The following is a 17,317-nucleotide window of genomic DNA, read 5'->3' on the forward strand; positions in this document are numbered from 1 at the left end:
GAGAATCCTGCTGTGATTTATGTCGGAGAGTGTTTTGCCTACGTTTTCCTCTAGGACTTTTATAGTTTCTGGTCTTCAATTTAGATCTTTAACCAATTTTGAGTTTAATTTTGTGTATGGTGTTAGAAAGTGTTCTAGTTTCATGCTTTTCCAAGTTTTCCCAGCACCACTTGTTAAAGAGATTGTCTTTTCTCCGTTGTATATTCTTGCCACCTTTGTCAAAGATAAGGTGTCCATATGTGCATGGATTTATCTCTGGGCTTTCTATTTTGTTCCATTGATCTATATTTCTGTCTTTGTGCCAGTACCATATTGTCTTGATGACTGTAGCTTTATAGTATAATCTGAAGTCAGGCAGGTTGATTCCTCCAGTTCCATTCTTTTTTCTCAAGATTGCTTTGGCTACTCGAGGTTTTTTGTATTTCCATACAAATTGTGAAATTATTTGTTCTAGTTCTCTGAAGAATATCGTTGGTAGCTTGATATGGATTGCATTGAATCTATAGATTGCTTTGGGTAGTATACTCATTTTCACTATATTGATTCTTCCCATCCATGAAGATGGTATATTTCCCCATCTATTTGTGTCATCTTTGATTTCTTTCATCAGTGTTTTATAGTTTTCTATATGTAGGTCTTTTGTTTCTTTAGGTAGATTTATTCCTAAGTATTTTATTCTTTTCGTTGCAATGGTGAATGGAATTGTTTCCTTAATTTCTCTTTCTGTTTTCTCATTGTTAGTGTATAGGAATGCAAGGGATTTCTGTGTGTTAATTTTATATCCTGCAACTTTACTATATTCATTGATTACCTCTAGTAATTTTCTGGTGGTGTCTTTGGGGTTTTCTATGTAGAGAATCATCTCATTTGCAAACAGTGAGAGTTTTACTTCTTTTCCAATCTGGATTCCTTTTATTTCTTTTTCTTACCTGATTGCTGTGAGTAAAACTTCCAAAACTATGTTAAATAGTAGTGCTGAGAGTGGGAACCCTTGTCTTATTCCTGACTTTAGGGGAAATACTCTCAGTTTTTCACCATTGAGGATAATGTTTGCTGTGGGTTTATCATATATGGCTTTTATTATGTTGAGGTATGTTCCTTCCATACCTGCTTTCTGGAGGGATTTTTTTTTTTTATCATAAATGGATGTTGAATTTTATCAAGAGCTTTCTCTGCATCTATTGAGATAATCATATGGTTTTTATCTTTCAATTTGTTAATGTGGTGTATTACATTGATTGCTTTGTGGATATTGAAGAATCCATGCATCCCTAGGATAAAGCCCACTTGGTCATGACGTATGATCATTTTAATATGTTGTTGGATTCTGTTTGCTAGAATTTTGTTGAGGATTTTTGCATCTATGTTCATCAGAGATATTGGCCTGTTGTTCTCTTTTTTTGTGGCATCTTTGTCTGGTTTTGGTATTAGGGTGTTGGCGGCCTCATAGAATGAGTTTGGCAGTTTTCCTTCCTCTGCAATTTTCTGGAAGAGTTTGAGTAGGATAGGTGTTAGTTCTCTAAATTTTTGGTAGAATTCAGCTGTGAAGCCATCTGGTCCCGGGCTTTTGTTTGTTGGAAGATTTTTGATTCCTGTTTCGATTTCCGTGCTTGTGATGGGTCTGTTAAGATTTTCTATTTCTCCCTGGTTCAGTTTTGGAAAGTTATACTTTTCTAAGAATTTGTCCATTTCTTCCAAGTTGTCCATTTTATTGGCCTATAGTTGCTGATAGTAGTCTCTTATGATCCTTTGTATTTCTGTGTTGTCTGTTGCGATTTCTCCATTTTTATTTCTAATTTTGTTGAATTGATTCCTCTTCCTTTTTTTCTTGATGAGTCTGGCTACTGGTTTGTCTATTTTATTTATCTGCTCAAAGAACCAGCTTTTAGTTTTGTTGAGTTTTGCTATAGTCTTCTTTGTTTCTTTTTCATTTATTTCTGCCCTAATGTTTATGATTTCTTTCCTTCTACTAACCCTGGAGTTTTTCATTTCTTCTTTTTCTTGTTGCTTTAGGTGTAAAGTTAGGTTATGTATTCTACTTTTCTCTTGTTTCTTGAGGTAAGCTTGTATTGCTATGAAACTTCCACTTAGCACTGCTTTCCCTAAATCCCATAGGTTTTGGGTTGTGTTTTCGTTTTCATTTGTTTCAATGCATATTTTGATTTCTTTTTTGATTTCTTCTGATTTGCTGGTTATTCTGAAGCATGTTCTTTAGCCTCCATATGTTTGTATTTTTAATAGTTTTTTTCCCCTGTAGTTGACATCTAATCTTAACTGCATTGTGATCAGAAAAGATGCTTGAAATGATTACACAGTTTTTTGAATTTACCAAGGCTAGATTTATTGCCCAGGATGTGATCTATCCTGGAGAATGTTCCATGTGCACTTGAGAAAAAGGTGAAATTCATTGTTTTGGGGTGAAATGTCCTACAGATATCAATTAGGTCTAACTGGTCCATTTAAAGTTTGTGTTTCCTTGTTAATTTTCTGTTTAGTTGATCTATCCATGGGTGTAAGTGGGGTATTAAAGTCTCCCACTATTATTTTGTTACTGTTAATTTCCCCTTTCATACTTGTTAGCATTTCCTTTACATATTGTGCTGCTCCTATGTTGGGTGCATATATATATGTAAATATATATATATATACATACACACACACACCTATATATATATAAAATAATTGTTTTATATATATATATATATATATATATATATAATAGTTACATTTTCTTCTTGGATCGATCCTTTGATCATTATGTAGTGTCCTTCTTTGTCTCTTTTCACAGCCTTTATTTCAAAGTCTATTTTATCTGATATGAGTATTGCTACTCTTGCTTTCTTTTGGTCTCCATTTGCATGGAATATCTTTTTCCAGCCCTTCACTTTCAGTCTGTATGTGTCCCTTGTTTTGAGGTGGGTCTCTTGTAGACAGAATATATAGGGGTCTTGTTTTTGTATCCATTCAGCCAGTCTTTGTCTTTTGTTTGGGGCATTCAACCCATTTACATTTAAGGTAATTATTGATAAGTATGACCCCATTGCCATTTACTTTGTTGTTTTGGGTTCAAGTTTATAAAACTTTTTTCTGTTTCCTGAGAAATAAATTAAGTAAATGAAATAAATGCTTTAGCATTTGTTGAAGAGCTGGTTTGGTCGTGCTGAATTCTCTCAGGTTTTGCTAGTCTGTAAAGCTTTTGATTTCTCCTTCATATTTGAATGAGATCCTTGCTGGGTTTCTTGGACTTGGGTGGCTATTTCCTTCCCCATTTTAGGGAAGTTTTCAACTGTTATCTCCTCAAGTGTTTTCTCATGCCCTTTCTTTTTGTCTTCTTCTTCTGGGACTCCTATGATTTGAATGTTGGGGAATTTAACATTGTTCCAGAGGTCTCTGAGGCTGTCCTCATTTCTTTTAATTCTTTTTTCCTCTCTCCTTCATTTATTTCCACCTTTCTATCTTCCACCTCACTTATCTTATCCTTTGCCTCAGTTATTCTACTGTTGGTTCCCTCCAGAGTGGTTTTGATCTCAGTTATTGCATTATTCATTATTGATTGACTCTTTTTTATTTCTTCTCGGTCCTTGATAAACATTTCTTGAATCTTCTCAATCCTTGTCTCTAGTCTATTTACCTGTAACTCCATTTCGTTTTCAAGATTTTGGATCCTCTTTACTATCATTATTCTGAATTCTTTTTCAGGTAGACTCCCTATCTCCTCCTCTTTGGTTTGGTTTGGTCGGCATTTATCATGTTCCTTTACCTGCTGACTATTTCTTTGCCTTTTCATTTGTTTATTTCTTTTTAAATATAAATTTATTTATTTTAATTGAAGGCTAATTACTTTACAATATTGTATTGGTTTTGCCATACATTGACATGAATATGCCATGGGTGTACATGTGTTCTCCATCCTGAACCCCCCTCCCACCTCCCTCCCCATCCCCTCCCTTTGGGTCTTCCCAGTGTCATTTGTTTAGATTGCTGTGTTTGGGGTGGCCTTTCTGTAGGCTGGAAGTATGTGGTTCCTCTTTATTTTGGAGGTTGCTCTGTGTGGGTGGGGTTGGACGAGTGGCTTGTCAAGATTTCCTGGTTAGGGAAGCTTGCATCTGTGTTCTGGTGGGTGGAGCTGGATCTCTTCTCTCTGGAGTGCAATGAAGTGTCCAGTGTGATTTTTGGGGTGTCTGTGGCTTTGGCATGACATTGGGCAGCCTGTATTTTAATGCTCAGGGCTGTGTTCCTGTGTTGCTGGAGAATCAGCATGGTATGTCTTGCTCTGGAATTTGTTGGCTCTTGGGTGGAGCTTGGTTTAAGTGTAGGTATGGAGGCTTTTGGATGAGCTCTTGTCAATTCATGTTCCCTGGAGTTAGGAGTTTTCTGGTGTTCTCAAGTTTTGGATTTAAGCCTCCTGCCTCTGGCTTTCAGTCTTATTCTTACAGTAGCCTCAAGAATTCTCCATCCATATAGCACAGATGATAAAACATCTAGGTTAATGGTGAAAAGATTCTCCACAGTGAGTGGCACCCAAAGAGGTTCACAGAGTTACATGGAGAAGAGAAGAGGGAGGAGGGAGATAGAGGTGACCAGGAGGAGAAGAGGGATTTATTATGAGGGCCTAATTGTTTGCTTATATTGGCCTTAGGCACTCTTGGCCCTGTTGTTTTCCACTGGCTGGAGGAGGAGGGTGTTTCAGTATTTCTTGTAGCATAAAATAAAGCTGAACTATCATTCTGTGTCTGAATATATTTTCAAATACTGGGCCTCCACAGTTTCTTGCCTTTCTCCTTGGTTTCAAGGGAAGGTTCTGGGCTTCAGATAGTCTAGTAGTATAGTATAATTGAAGACAATTTAGGAAATGGAAGAAAATTAAAATCTATTATGGCTTCTCATTCAGCATTAACTGTGGTCGGTACTTTGGAATATTTTCTTAGTTTTATATTGGCATTTATATGGCTCAGCTGGTAAAGAATACGCCTTTAATGAGGGAGACCTGGGTTTGAGCCCTGGGTTGGGAAGATCTCCTGAGAAGGGAAAGGCTATGCATTCCAGCATTCTGACCTGGAGAATTCCATGGATTGTATAGTCCATGGGGTCACAGTGTTGGACACAACTGATTGTCACATCATCTATAACAATAATTAATTTTTGCATATTCAGTATTAATTTTTTCCTGGAATTGTTTTTATTTAACATATAAGCATTTTGTCTTTCAAAAATTTATTCAAAAACATGTATTTGGATGCATATAAGAAGTAGCATAATGTAAGTGTTCAGTCAGTTCAGTTCAGTCTCTCAGTCATGTCCAATTCTTTGCAACCCCATGGGCTGCAGCACGCCAGGCATCCCTGTCCATCACCTACTCCTGGAGTTTACCTAAACATATCCACTGAGTCCGTGATGCCATTCAAACATCTCAACTTCTGTCATCCTCTTCTGCCACCTTCAATCTTTCCCAGTATCAGGGTCTTTTCAAATGAGTCAGTTCTTCGCATCAGGTGGCCAAAGTACTGGAGTTTCAGCTTCAACATCAGTCCTTCCAATGAATATTCAGGACTGATCTCCTTTAGGATGGACTGGTTGGATCTCCTTATAGTCCAAGGGACTCTCAAGAGTCTTCTCCAACACTACAGTTCAAAAGCATCAATTTTTCAGCACTCAGCTTTATTTTATATTCCAACTCTCACATCCATACATGACTAGTGGAAAAACCATGGCCTTGACTAGATGGACCTTTGTTGGGAAAGCAATGTCTCTGCTTTTTAATGTGCTGTCTCAGTTCAGTTCAGTTCAGTCGCTCAGTCGTGTCCAACTCTTTGTGACCAAATGAATTGCAGCACGCCAGGCCTCCCTGTCCATCACCAACTCCCAGAGTTCACTCAATCTCACGTCCATCGAGTCCCTGATGCCATGCAGCCATCTCATCCTCTGTCGTCCCCTTTTCCTTCTGCCCCCAATCCCTCCCAGCATCAGAGTCTTTTCCAATGAGTCAACTCTTCGCATGAGGTGGACAAAGTACTGGAGTTTCAGCTTTAGCATCAGTCCTTCCAAAGAACACCCAGGGCTGATCTCCTTTAGAATGGACTGCTTGGATTTCCTTGCAGTCCAAGGGACTCTCAAGAGTCTTCTCCAACACCACAGTTCAAAAGCATCAATTCTTCAGTGCTCAGCTTTCTTCACAGTCCAACTCTCACATCCATACATGACTACTGGAAAAACCATAGCCTTGACTAGATGGACCTTTGTTGGCAAAGTAATGTCTCTGCTTTTGAATATGCTATCTAGGTTGGTCATAACTTTCCTTCCAAGGAATAAGCATCTTTTAATTTCATGGCTGCAATCACCATCTGCAGTGTGATTTTGGAGCCCCCAAAAATAAAGTCTGACACTGTTTCCACTGTTTCCCCATCTATTTCCCATGAAGTGATGGGACCAGATGCCATGATCTTTGTTTTCTGAATGTTGGGCTTTAAGCCAACTTTTTAACTCTCCTCTTTCACTTTCATCAAAAGGCTCTTTAGTTCCTCTTCACTTTCTGCCATAAGGGTGGTGTCATCTGCATATCTGAGGTTATTGATATTTCTCCCAGAACTCTTGATTCCAGCTCGTGCTTCTTCCAGCCCAGCATTTCTCATAATGTACTCGGCATATAAGTTAAATAAGCAGGGTGACAGCATACAGCCTTGACGTACTCCTTTTCCAATTTGGAACCAGTCTGTTGTTCCATGTCCATTTCTAACTGTTGCTTCCTGACCTCATATAGGTTTCTCAAGAGGCAGGTCAGGTGGTCTGGTATTCCCATTTCTTTCAGAATTTTCCACAGTTTATTGTGATCCACACAGTCAAAGGCTTTGGCATAGTCAATAAAGCAGAAATAGATGTTTTTCTGGAACTCTCTTGCTTTTTTGATGATCCAGCGGATGTTGGCAATTTGATCTCTGGTTCCTCTGCCTTTTCTAAAACCAGCTTGAACATCTGGAAGTTCATGGTTCATGTACTGCTGAAGCCTGGCTTACAGAACTTTGAGCATTACTAGCCTGTGAGATGAGTGCAATTGTGCAGTAGTTTGAGCATTCTTTGGCATTGCCTTTGCTGTCTAGGTTGGTCATAACTTTCCTTCCTAGGAGTAAGTGTCTTTTAATTTCATGGCTGCAATCACCATCTGCAGTGTGATTTTGGAGCCCCCCAAAATAAAGTCTGACACTGTTTCCACTGTTTCCCCATCTATTTCCCATGAAGTGATGGGACCAGATGCCATGATCTTAGTTTTATGAATGTTGAGCTTTAAGCCAACTTTTTCACTCTCCTCTTTCACTTTCATCAACAGATTCTTTAGTTCCTCTTCACTTTCTGCCATAAGGGTGCTGTCATCTGCATATCTGAGGTTATTGATGTTTCTCCCAGCAATCTTGATTCCAGCTTGTGCTTCATCCAGCCCAGTGTTTCTCATGATGTACTCTGCATATAAGTTAAATAAGCAGGGTGACAATATACAGCCTTGATGTACTCCTTTCCCTATTGGAACCAGTCTGTTGTTCCATGTCCATTTCTAACTGTTGCTTCCTGACAGGCATACAGACTTCTCAAGAGGAAGTTCAGGTGGTCCAGTATTCCTATCTCTTGTTAAACATTTAATATGTTTCTATTTGTCCCTAATAATGATTCAGTGGAATTCTTCTGTATAAGTCTTTGCCTGATTGGTTATGTCCTCAAGATAGGTTCCAAAGGGTAGAAATACTGAGATAAAATTTTACTTTTCTATTGATTTTTTAAGGCTATTGGCCTACAGTAGGTGGTTGCTACTCAAAAGTGTGCCTCCCCCCCAGAATTCTAGTTTGCCGACCACCTTTACCAGTAGGTCTGATTCCTCCCAAAGTAAAAACCTTAGCTTGCAGAAGATCAAACAACTCAGAAACTATAGAACTGTAACTTTATGGCCTACTGACCTTGTTTCTGATCAATGTAGAAAAGTTTGGGGACAATTAGTTAAGTCTTTGGGGGAGGAGTTAGCTCCCTCCAATGTTTAGTATTTGCTGCAACCTCATGAAATTTCCTGATAGTTTTAGTAGTTCTGTGAATAACACCATATTTTCTACATGTATGATCAGGTTATCTGCAGATAAGGTGTACTCAGTCACTCAGTTGTGTTCAACTCTTTGCAACCCCATGGATTATAGCCTGCCAGGCTCCTCTGTCCATGGAATTTTCCAGGTAAGAATACTCAAGTGGGTTGCCATTTCTTCCTCCAGGGGATCTTTCTGACCTAGGGATCGAGCCCACATCCCCTGCAGTGGCAGGCAGATTCTTTACCATTGTGCCTCCTGGGAAGTGGCACAGTGTTAACATTGAAAGAAAGTAAATGTGCATCTTCACTGAATAAAGATTAAGTAAATCAGAATAAGCCCATCCCTTGGTGGCTCAGTGGTAAAGAACCCACCTGCCAATGCAAGAGACTCGGATTTCATCTGATTCAGGAAGATCCCCTGGAGTAGAAAAGGACAACCCATCAGGTATTCTTGCCTGGGAAATCCCATGGACAGAGGATCCTGGTGGGCTGCAATCCATAGGGTTGTGGAGTAGAATACAATTGAGCAACTAAACAACAAAACAATAAGAAAGAAATCCGAAGAAGTTGAGAATCTGTGTGAGGAGATGATATGTTCCTGTTTTAATAGTATGCTCCCACTATGTGACTGTGGGTATTACTTTTGACCTTTTTTTAATTTGTGTGGGTCTCAGTTGCAGCATGCAGGATCTTCAATGCAGCATGCGAGCTCTTATTTAATAATTGCAGCGATGTGGGATCTAGTCAGCTCACAAGGAATTGAACCTGGGCAACCTGCATTGGAATTGTGGAGTCCTAGCCACTGGACCACCAGGGAAGTCCCTGACATCAGTATTTTCTTTATTTGGGAAAATAATTGTCTGCTCTATTAGATTAATGGGCTTCCCAGGTGGCACAGTGGTAAAGAATCCACCTGCTAATGCAGGAGATGCAAGAGATGCAGTTTCAAACCCTGGGTTGAGAAGATCCCTTGGAGAGGAAATGGCAACCCACTCCAGTATTCTTGCCTGGAAAATTCCAGGGACAGAGGAGACTGGCAGTCTACTGTCTATGGGGTTGCAAAGAGTTGAATGTGACAGTCAGACTGAGCATGCATGCTCTATTAGATTAAGAAATAATCTTTCCCAGTCTTGTTCCTTTAAAACATTGGAACTTGATTTTGAATTTGATGAAAAGTGTATACCACTGTCGAGGACATGTATGAGTTTCATAACCCAGCATCTATTTTCCTTTTCTTGGTACTGATATGCTGTCACCTGGGAAAATTGCCCCTTTCCTTTTCTCTCAGCCACTGTGACTGTGATAGAGTTGACTTCACCTCTGATTCCAGGGGTTGGCATGTGGCCCAGGCCTGCCAACTTGAAGCACTGCTTTCCTGCAGCTGTGGTGATATCATCCAACCAGTGACACTTTGGGTCTCTAGGGGAGACAGGATGTCAAAGGACAGAGGGAGAGTTGGAGCAAGAAGGCAAATCTCAGGGAACAAAATGCTGGATCTAGCCATGCCTAAAGACAAACTACTTCTGTACCTTGTAGTTACACAGACCCAGAAACTCTCCCTTTGGCTGAAAAACCACTGTGGATATTCTTGGTTGTTTTTGTTCCACTTGTTTTTCACTTGCAATAGCAAAGTCTTGACTATCAGTGAATTGAAGAATCATAATTTTCTTTTTTACTTAACCAATGTGGTCTGATGGAGAAGGCAATGGCACCCCACTCCAGTACTCTTGCCTGGAAAATCCCATTGGCAGAGGAGCCTGGTAGGCTGCAGTCCATGGGGTCGCTAAGAGTTGGACACGACTGAGCAACTTCACTTTCACTTTTCATTTTCTTGCATTGGAGAAGGAAATGGTAACCCACTCCAGTGTTCTTGCCTGGAGAATCCCAGGGACGGCAGAGCCTGGTGGGCTGCCGTCTATGGGGTCACACAGAGTCAGACACGACTGAAGTGACTTAGCATAGCATAGCAATGTGGTCTGAAGACTTGGTCCTTCTTTAATACTTCAAGGGAGAAATAGGCCTATTTTGTTACTAAGGGATTAGTTCCTTGCTGATCAACCCATATCATGGTAGAAAAGGAGCCCAGTGAGTCAAAGGAGGGGAGGGACACTGCAAGGGGCAGCTGGAGGAAGGGGACAAGGAGGGTGACCATCCCTTGCCAGATAGGGCACCCAGAATCGACCCAAAATTGGGCCATATAGTGGATACGGCGAAGCCTGTGCCATCCACAGTACTTTAAGAGCTGTATAATATTCCTCAGAATGTGTAATCCATAGTTATTTTAACCAATCTCTTGTATACAGGTCTTTAGGCTGTTTGAAATTTGTCAGTATTATAAACAAACCTGAAATGGATATCCTGGTACATTTGTTTTTGTGTAATACATTATGTGGAGAAAGAAATGGCAATGCACTCAAGTATTCTTGCCTGGGAAATCCCATGGACAGAGGAGCCTGGTGGGCTGCCGTCTATGGGGTCACACAGAGTCAGATACGACTGACGTGACTTAGCAGCAGCAGCAGCAGCAGCAGCAGCAGAATACATCCTGTGAAATGCTGAGCTGGATGAAGTACAAGCTGGAATCAAGACTTCTGGGGAAAATATCAATAATCTCAGATACACAAATGACACCACACTTATGGCAGAAAGCAAAGAACTAAAGAATCTCTTGATGAAACTGAAAGAGGAGAGTGAAAACGTTGGCTTAAAGCTCAACATTCAGAAAACAAAGATCATGGCATCTAGTCCCTTCAATTCATGGCCAACAGATGGGGCAACAGTCCAAACAGTGACAGGCTTTATTTTGGGGGGCTCCAAAATCAGTGCAGATAGTGACTTCAGCCATGAAATTAAAACACACTTACTCCTTGGAAGAAAAGTTATGACCAACCAAGACAGGATATTAAAAAGCAGAGACATTACCTTGTCAACAAAGGTCCATCTAGTCAAGGCTATGGTCTTTCCACTAGTCATGTATGGATGTGAGAGTTGGACTATACAGAAAGCTGAGTGCCGAAGAATGGATGCTTTTGAACTGTGGTGTTGGAAGAAGACTCCCTTGGACTGCAAAGAGATCCAATCAGTTCATCCTAAAGGAGATCAGTCCTGAATATTCATTGGAAGGACTGAGGCTGAAGCTGAAACTCCATACTTTGGCCACCTGATGCAAAAAGCTGACTCATTTGAAAAGACCCTGATGCTGGGAAAGATTGAAGGTGGGAGGAGAAGGGGATGACAGAGGATGAGATGGTTAGAGGGCATCACTGACTCAATGGACATGAGTTTGAGTAAACTCTGGGAGTTGGTGATGGACAGGGAGGCCTGGCATGCTACAGTCCATGGGGTTGCAAAGAGTCGGACATGACTGAGCAACTGAAGTGAACTGTGTAGGAAACCAGTGTAGGAATCAATGCCCTGGGGAAGGATGCACTGCCTAGGTTAATATTAGGTGCTCTTTCTTGGCCTAGGCTTAGGGATAACTAGGGGCACAAAGTACCCTGTAATTGGTTGATCCCAACCAACAGGAAAAGCTGCTTGAGACAGAACATGATGGAAATTTGGAGCTGGCCACCATCTTCAGCAATCAGCCAGCTAAAAAGGAGGGAAAAAGAAAATAAAATTAAATGTGGGAACTGTTCTCCTAATTCTGCCCCCTCAGCTGGTGTCAGGCACACTGAACATGTCTACATCCTTAGACTTCGTCTTTTGGTGGTCTCCAGTTCACTATTAGAATGACCCCAGACATCTGCCACCCACCCAGGCCCCTTTGCAAACTAACATTGCTAGGATGCTGCCCTTCACTGTGAGCTCCTTCCCTACTGCCCTGCGATAGGGCTGGATGTGTGGGCTCAGGGACTGGCGGGCCATCTCTGCCTCCATGGGTGACGGGAAGAGCACTACGATGGAGCTGGTGGCGGCGAGGTTAAGGGACCATCTCCACCAACCTTGCCTGTGCCTCAGGCCTACTCTTCATCTGGAGGCCTGTTTCCTTCTGGCCATTCTCACTTGTCTCCATCCCCACCCCAAGTCTGCTCCCAGCCCTTCAGGCCATCTGCCCCCTCCATCTCTCCCTGCCACCCCTGACCCATGCCCCAAGGCCAGACCCTCTAGCCATCTTCTTGGTCTCCCTCCCCACAGCCCTTCCTATCCCCAGGCTGACTGCTTTCTCTCCATTCCACTGTCTACAGGAGGCCCATTCCTCCCTGCTCCAGCCCCCGCCCCTGGCCTCTCTTCAAATAGGATACAAATTGAGAAGTTGGCTTCTTGGTCCTCTGGCCATGGGTGGCACACACCCACCAACTCCTGATGCAGCATGTCCAAGAGGCCATGGCCTGACGTGTCCTGGCCCCAGGGCACCGTGGACACCAGGCCCTGGCGCTGCATGTCCACCTGGTCCTGGAGCGGGGTGGCCACCCGGCCCTGGCATGGCATCTCTGCCAGGTCCCGGAGCGTGAGGTGCCTGCACCAGCTCTGGGGCTCCAGCCGCGGCTGCACCTGCCTCTCCCGCGCCTCCGAGGCCCTCGTGCCCTTCACGGCCATTTGAGTCACCAGCTCCATCCAGACCTCTCTGGTCTTCAGCATCTCCCACCACTCCACCTCTGCCAGCACCTGGGTCTGCAGCCTCCATGACCACTCACGCTGCAGGTCAGCCCACCACGGCCACCTGGAGCGTCTGAGAGTCCGAGGCACCCAAAGGAAACCACGCCCCTGGGCGGGTGATGTCACTATGGGTGCCGAGAACGCCTGTGCACTCAGGCCCTGATGCCAGTCCCAGGATGTCCCTCTTAGGTGGTTATGAGCACGTCAGTGTTTCCCGCCAAACGTGGAAACACCAAGTGAGCCCCTTCCCCTTAGACCTCTGCTGCCATGTTCACATGTGACCCTCCTGCTGACTTCAGCCTCTGGAAGAGAGTCGAGCACCAGGGCCAGGCCCGGGGGATCCCATTGGTCTTCCACACATAGCTCAAGTCTGCGTCCTTGTCTGTGCGTGTGGGCATGTGCATCCTTGTCTGTGCATGTGGGCATATGCAGGTGCATGCACATGGGGGCGCGAGACCAGGCTGTTCCTGCCCACCTGGGGAGGGAAGCAGGGACTACTGTTGGGCCCACTGTGGAAGGCATGGGGTAGGGCTGCCTGGGGGTCCAGGCACACAGAATGCAGGGACTCCAGGCTGTGGGCATGCCCCAGGCTCCTCAGAAGCACTGGATGAACCAGCTAGACTCAAGGGCAGAGGGAAGGGCCATGTTGCCCTGGACACCTGCAGTCTCCTGCTCTCTGCTGGCACAACTCTCATGGCCTTTCCCTTCCCAGGAACAGTGTCTTGAGGCTGTCTGGAGGGGTGGAGGTACCGGGGGACCTCAACTGGGAGGTGACCCTGTATCTGATAGCCTGCTGGTCTACTTCTGTCTACAAGGGGAGTCAAGTCAACAGGCAAGATACAGCCGGGGGAGACCACGGGGCTGGGGCAGCACTGCCTGGGTGTGGGATGCATCTGCCAGACCACTGGTGCCACGGGAGGTGACTGCATCAGGGATTGTACTTCAATCCGGCCCCTGAGCCCCACCCCCTGGCCGGAGAGTCCTCTCAGCCCTCCAAATCCAAGGCCAGCAGCCTTCCCCCACCCCTACCCCCACTGGAGGGGAAGAGGCACCAGCAGTGGCTGACCATTTCCTGTGTGTGGGGCATCCCTGTCCCACCTTCCTACCTTCCCAGTTTCTGTTGATTCTGGCTCCCAGTCAGTTTTAGGGTGTGCAAAGACCTGGTCTACTGCCTGTGTCTGTGCCCTGCTCTGTGGCCAAGAGGACCCCAGTGGGGAGCCTGGACATGTCAATGTATGGCAAAAACCACTATGATATTGTAATTAGCCTCCAATTTAAAAGATAAATTAATTTAAACAAAAGAAGTAAACATTTAGGTCAGTATTTCTAATTCTTGGAATATATTAATACTTTAAGGAAATAACTATTAATGGAAAGATTTATAAATTCCACTAAATCATTAACCATAGTATTGTAAAAAGTGGAAACAACTTAAATGTTCCATAATTATATTATTATTGTTTTTTTTTTCTTATTTAAAGACCCAATCTTAATTTTTTGGCCACACCACATGACGTGGGATCTTAGTTCTGCTGTCAGGGATTGAACCTGCAGCCCTTACACTGGAAGTGCAAGTCCACTGGGCTGCCTGGGAAGTCCCAATAATTACATTAGGATGCATCTTATATCTATTCAATAACACATTTCTTTTATTTTTTTTTAAATCCATCCTCTGACAAAGGCTTTACTGACAATTTTCCATACAGTTAGTCAAAAAATAAAAAAATACAGAACACAACAGACAGTATTTCATACACTAGAAGCCGACATGACAGGAATCCCTTCTCATCATGGTAAAAAAAAAAAAAAAAAACCAAAAACCCCCAAACCCAAGAACTTAGTTTTTGGTGGGGAGATAGGACTTTGGTCCCCTGCCAAATGAAATGGAGTAACCCAGCAGAGAATTCAAATCAAGGGTGTAGGATGGGCCGGGGGTGCAGGGCAGCAGTGGTCAGATTTAAAAATAACTGCTTTAGTGACAAACAGGCTGGAAAAGCCAGGCTTGGGCTACGCTGTGTCTCTTACTATAACTATCACCATGTGCTCCTCCTCTAGCTTGCCCAATGTCCTCAGCGCTGACTGGAGGTACTGCTGTGAGAAGTCACAGGGCGGGAAGGCATAGAGCATGCCTGTGCTGTCTCTGCCCTTGGATCCACCCACTGGCAGGCTGATCACCCCTGCAGCCTGCTTCTGTTTCAAGTAGGAGACCAGGTTCCTGAGAAGCCCTCTGTAGGCCAGGCTCCACCGTAGGCATCCCCTCAGAGCCAGGCCCACTGGGGGTCGCCTGGGTGGCCAGGAGCACTGCGTAGCCATTGGGGCTCCCCTGCTTGATGTGTCGTGTGACCTCATCGAGCTTGGGTTGGTCCAGGCGAAGGCGCTGGGCAATCTTCAGCTGGGTCAGCTTACTCCCAGAAGTATGGTCTTTGAGGAGACTGCTGATCACCCCCTGGTCCCCCTCTAGGATGTGCAAAGATGTCGGGAAGCAGCTGTTTTTCAACACTAGAAGCCCGTTCCAACCCAGCTGCAGCGTCTGGGCATACTCTGAAAGATTCTTGAGCTTTTTGGTCTCGTGTTTTGGCTCTTCAAGAGGCTTGGGCTCGGCCTCAGTGGTCCGATGATTGCGCTCGCTCTCTCGGGTCTTCTTCCTGTGGGAAGAGTCGGGAGCCTCGTGGTGGTGGTGGTGGCTCCACTCCTCCGCCCCGTGTCGGCTGTTGCTGAGGGAGTTGCTGCCGGATTCCGTGGTCCCTTCACTGGAATGGTTTTCCTTGCGGCTACGCTCCAGGGTGCGGTCGGAGCCTCGGTCCGCAGGCTGCCCACCACCCTTGGTCCTGCTCCGTTCCTCGTAAGGGGAGTGGCTGGCCCTTCCGCGATCACTGGAGAGGCTCCGGCGCTTCCGCCTGTCCTCCCAGGCCTTGGGCAGGCACCGGTCCCCATCTCCTCCCCAGCGCTCACCACTCGGCTGCGCACTGAGTGGCTGTAGCCCTCGAGGCTGTTTCGGCGGAGGTGTGGAGGGGTCCTGTCCCGCACCCGCAGGTCGGCATCCAGGTTCTGGTGCCGGGTATACCCGTCGGGGAGTAGCTCATAGTGCACAGGGAGGGGGTAGGGCTGGTACTGCTGGGGATACCGAGTCTCCTCTGCTTTGGCAAAATCCACGCGCAGCCTGCGGTCCGGACCCCCCCAAGGGAAAGCCCCTCATTTTAGCACAGGCGGCCTGGGCTGCGTCCAAGCTCTCGTACTGGATGTAGGCAAAGCTATCTCCCTTGACATGATCAATGGTCTGAATGCTCCCAAAACGGTCAAACTCCCGGGCCAGAGCCGCCAGTGAGGTGTTAGGTCCCAAGCCACCCACCCAGAGACGTGTAGTGGGGTTGGCCTTGCCGTACCCTGTCTTAATGGGATTGCGGCCTATCACACGACCCGACATGCCCACCTTGGCCCGGTGGGCCATGTCTAGGTTCTGGAACTTGAGGAAGGCATACGCACCGCCCTGCCCACGGGCGGGTCTCTTGATGACCACCTCCTCAATGATGCCGTACTTCTCGAAAGCCTGTCGCAGCTCCACCTCTGACACGCTGTGGTCCAAATTCCCAATGAAGAGGTTGTGCGTGGCCCGCTGGTCGTCCTCGGGCATCAGGTCCTCTTCGCACACGGCCGGGTAGCCGTAGGGTCGCCCGCGGTCGTCGTACAGCCCGTAGTAGTCCATGCCCCGCTCCCGGGACAGGCCTACAGCGGCGGCGGCCGCGACCGCATCTAGAGCAAAGGCTGCAGCAGCGTGGCGGGGGCGGGGCTCCCGCAGCGGAGGGGCGGCAACCGGGGACAGCAAACCCTGCTTGTACTGGTAGCCGCCGTGCAGCGGGAGGTAGCCGAGCGGGTCGGCGGGCACGGGCGGGCCCGGGGGCGGAGTGGAGGCGGCGGCGCTGCTGCTGCTGCTTCGCCTACTGCTCCCGCCGCCGCCTCGCACGTACACGGGCTCCACCTTGAGCGGACGGTCGTAGAGCAGTAGCTGGCGGGCCAGGGCGTGCTGGCGGGCCTCACGCGCGTACTGCGGGTGCCGGAAGTTCACGTAGGCCTCGCGGCCCAGCTCAGGCGTGTGCGACAGGCGCAGGCTGATCTCGCCGAAGCTCTTGAACTGGTGGAAGAGCCGATCTTCGAGGTGCTCGGCAGGCAGCGCGGGGCTCAGGCTGCTGATGAGCAGCGTCTTGTACTCGGGTGCAGCCGCTGAGGAGCCGGGACCCGTGGGCTCAGCCGCGGGCGGCGGCGGAGGTGGCGGTAGTGGAGATGCGCAGGACGACGCGCCCGAAGCGCCTGGGTCCCCTGAGACCTTGCCGCCGCGCTCCCCGCCGCCGGCGCCCGAGCCCGAAGAGCGGCCGCTGCTCGCACGGTGATTCGCGTCCCCGGCGCCTCGGCCGTCGCGATGCCCACCGCCGCTGCCCCCGCTACCGCGAGGTTTGTCGCGAGCCCGCGTTGGAACGGGGTGCTTGGCGCCGCCCGAGGCCTTGTGCGCCGCCCGCCCGCCCGCCTTCGCCTCCTGTTCGCGCTCCCGCGGCCGTTTGGCCGACGATGAGGAGCCGCGCCCGTTCGGGCTGGAGTCTCACTCGCTATGCCTCTTCATGGCGCCCGCGCGGCTGGCGGGTGGGCGGCCCGCAGACCCCTCAGAGC

At 46.6% G+C, this 17,317-nt stretch overlaps 2 protein-coding genes across 2 annotated transcripts in view; one reads left to right on the forward strand and one right to left on the reverse strand.

Annotated features, from left to right (window-relative positions):
* Positions 1 to 17,317, forward strand: part of IKBKG (inhibitor of nuclear factor kappa B kinase regulatory subunit gamma) — a 54,865-nt gene that overhangs the window by 34,362 nt on the left and 3,186 nt on the right. The window lies entirely within an intron of this gene.
* LOC139181452 (putative RNA-binding protein 15B) lies at positions 14,281 to 17,270 on the reverse strand. Its single transcript, XM_070784937.1, is given in 4 exon segments — positions 14,281 to 14,882; positions 14,884 to 15,613; positions 15,616 to 15,835; positions 15,837 to 17,270. Coding segments are annotated over 4 exon segments (2,601 nt in total). The 3' UTR covers positions 14,281 to 14,665.

This window comes from Bos indicus, chromosome X, assembly GCF_029378745.1.
Source record: "Bos indicus isolate NIAB-ARS_2022 breed Sahiwal x Tharparkar chromosome X, NIAB-ARS_B.indTharparkar_mat_pri_1.0, whole genome shotgun sequence".
NCBI classification, from domain to species: Eukaryota; Metazoa; Chordata; class Mammalia; order Artiodactyla; family Bovidae; genus Bos; species Bos indicus.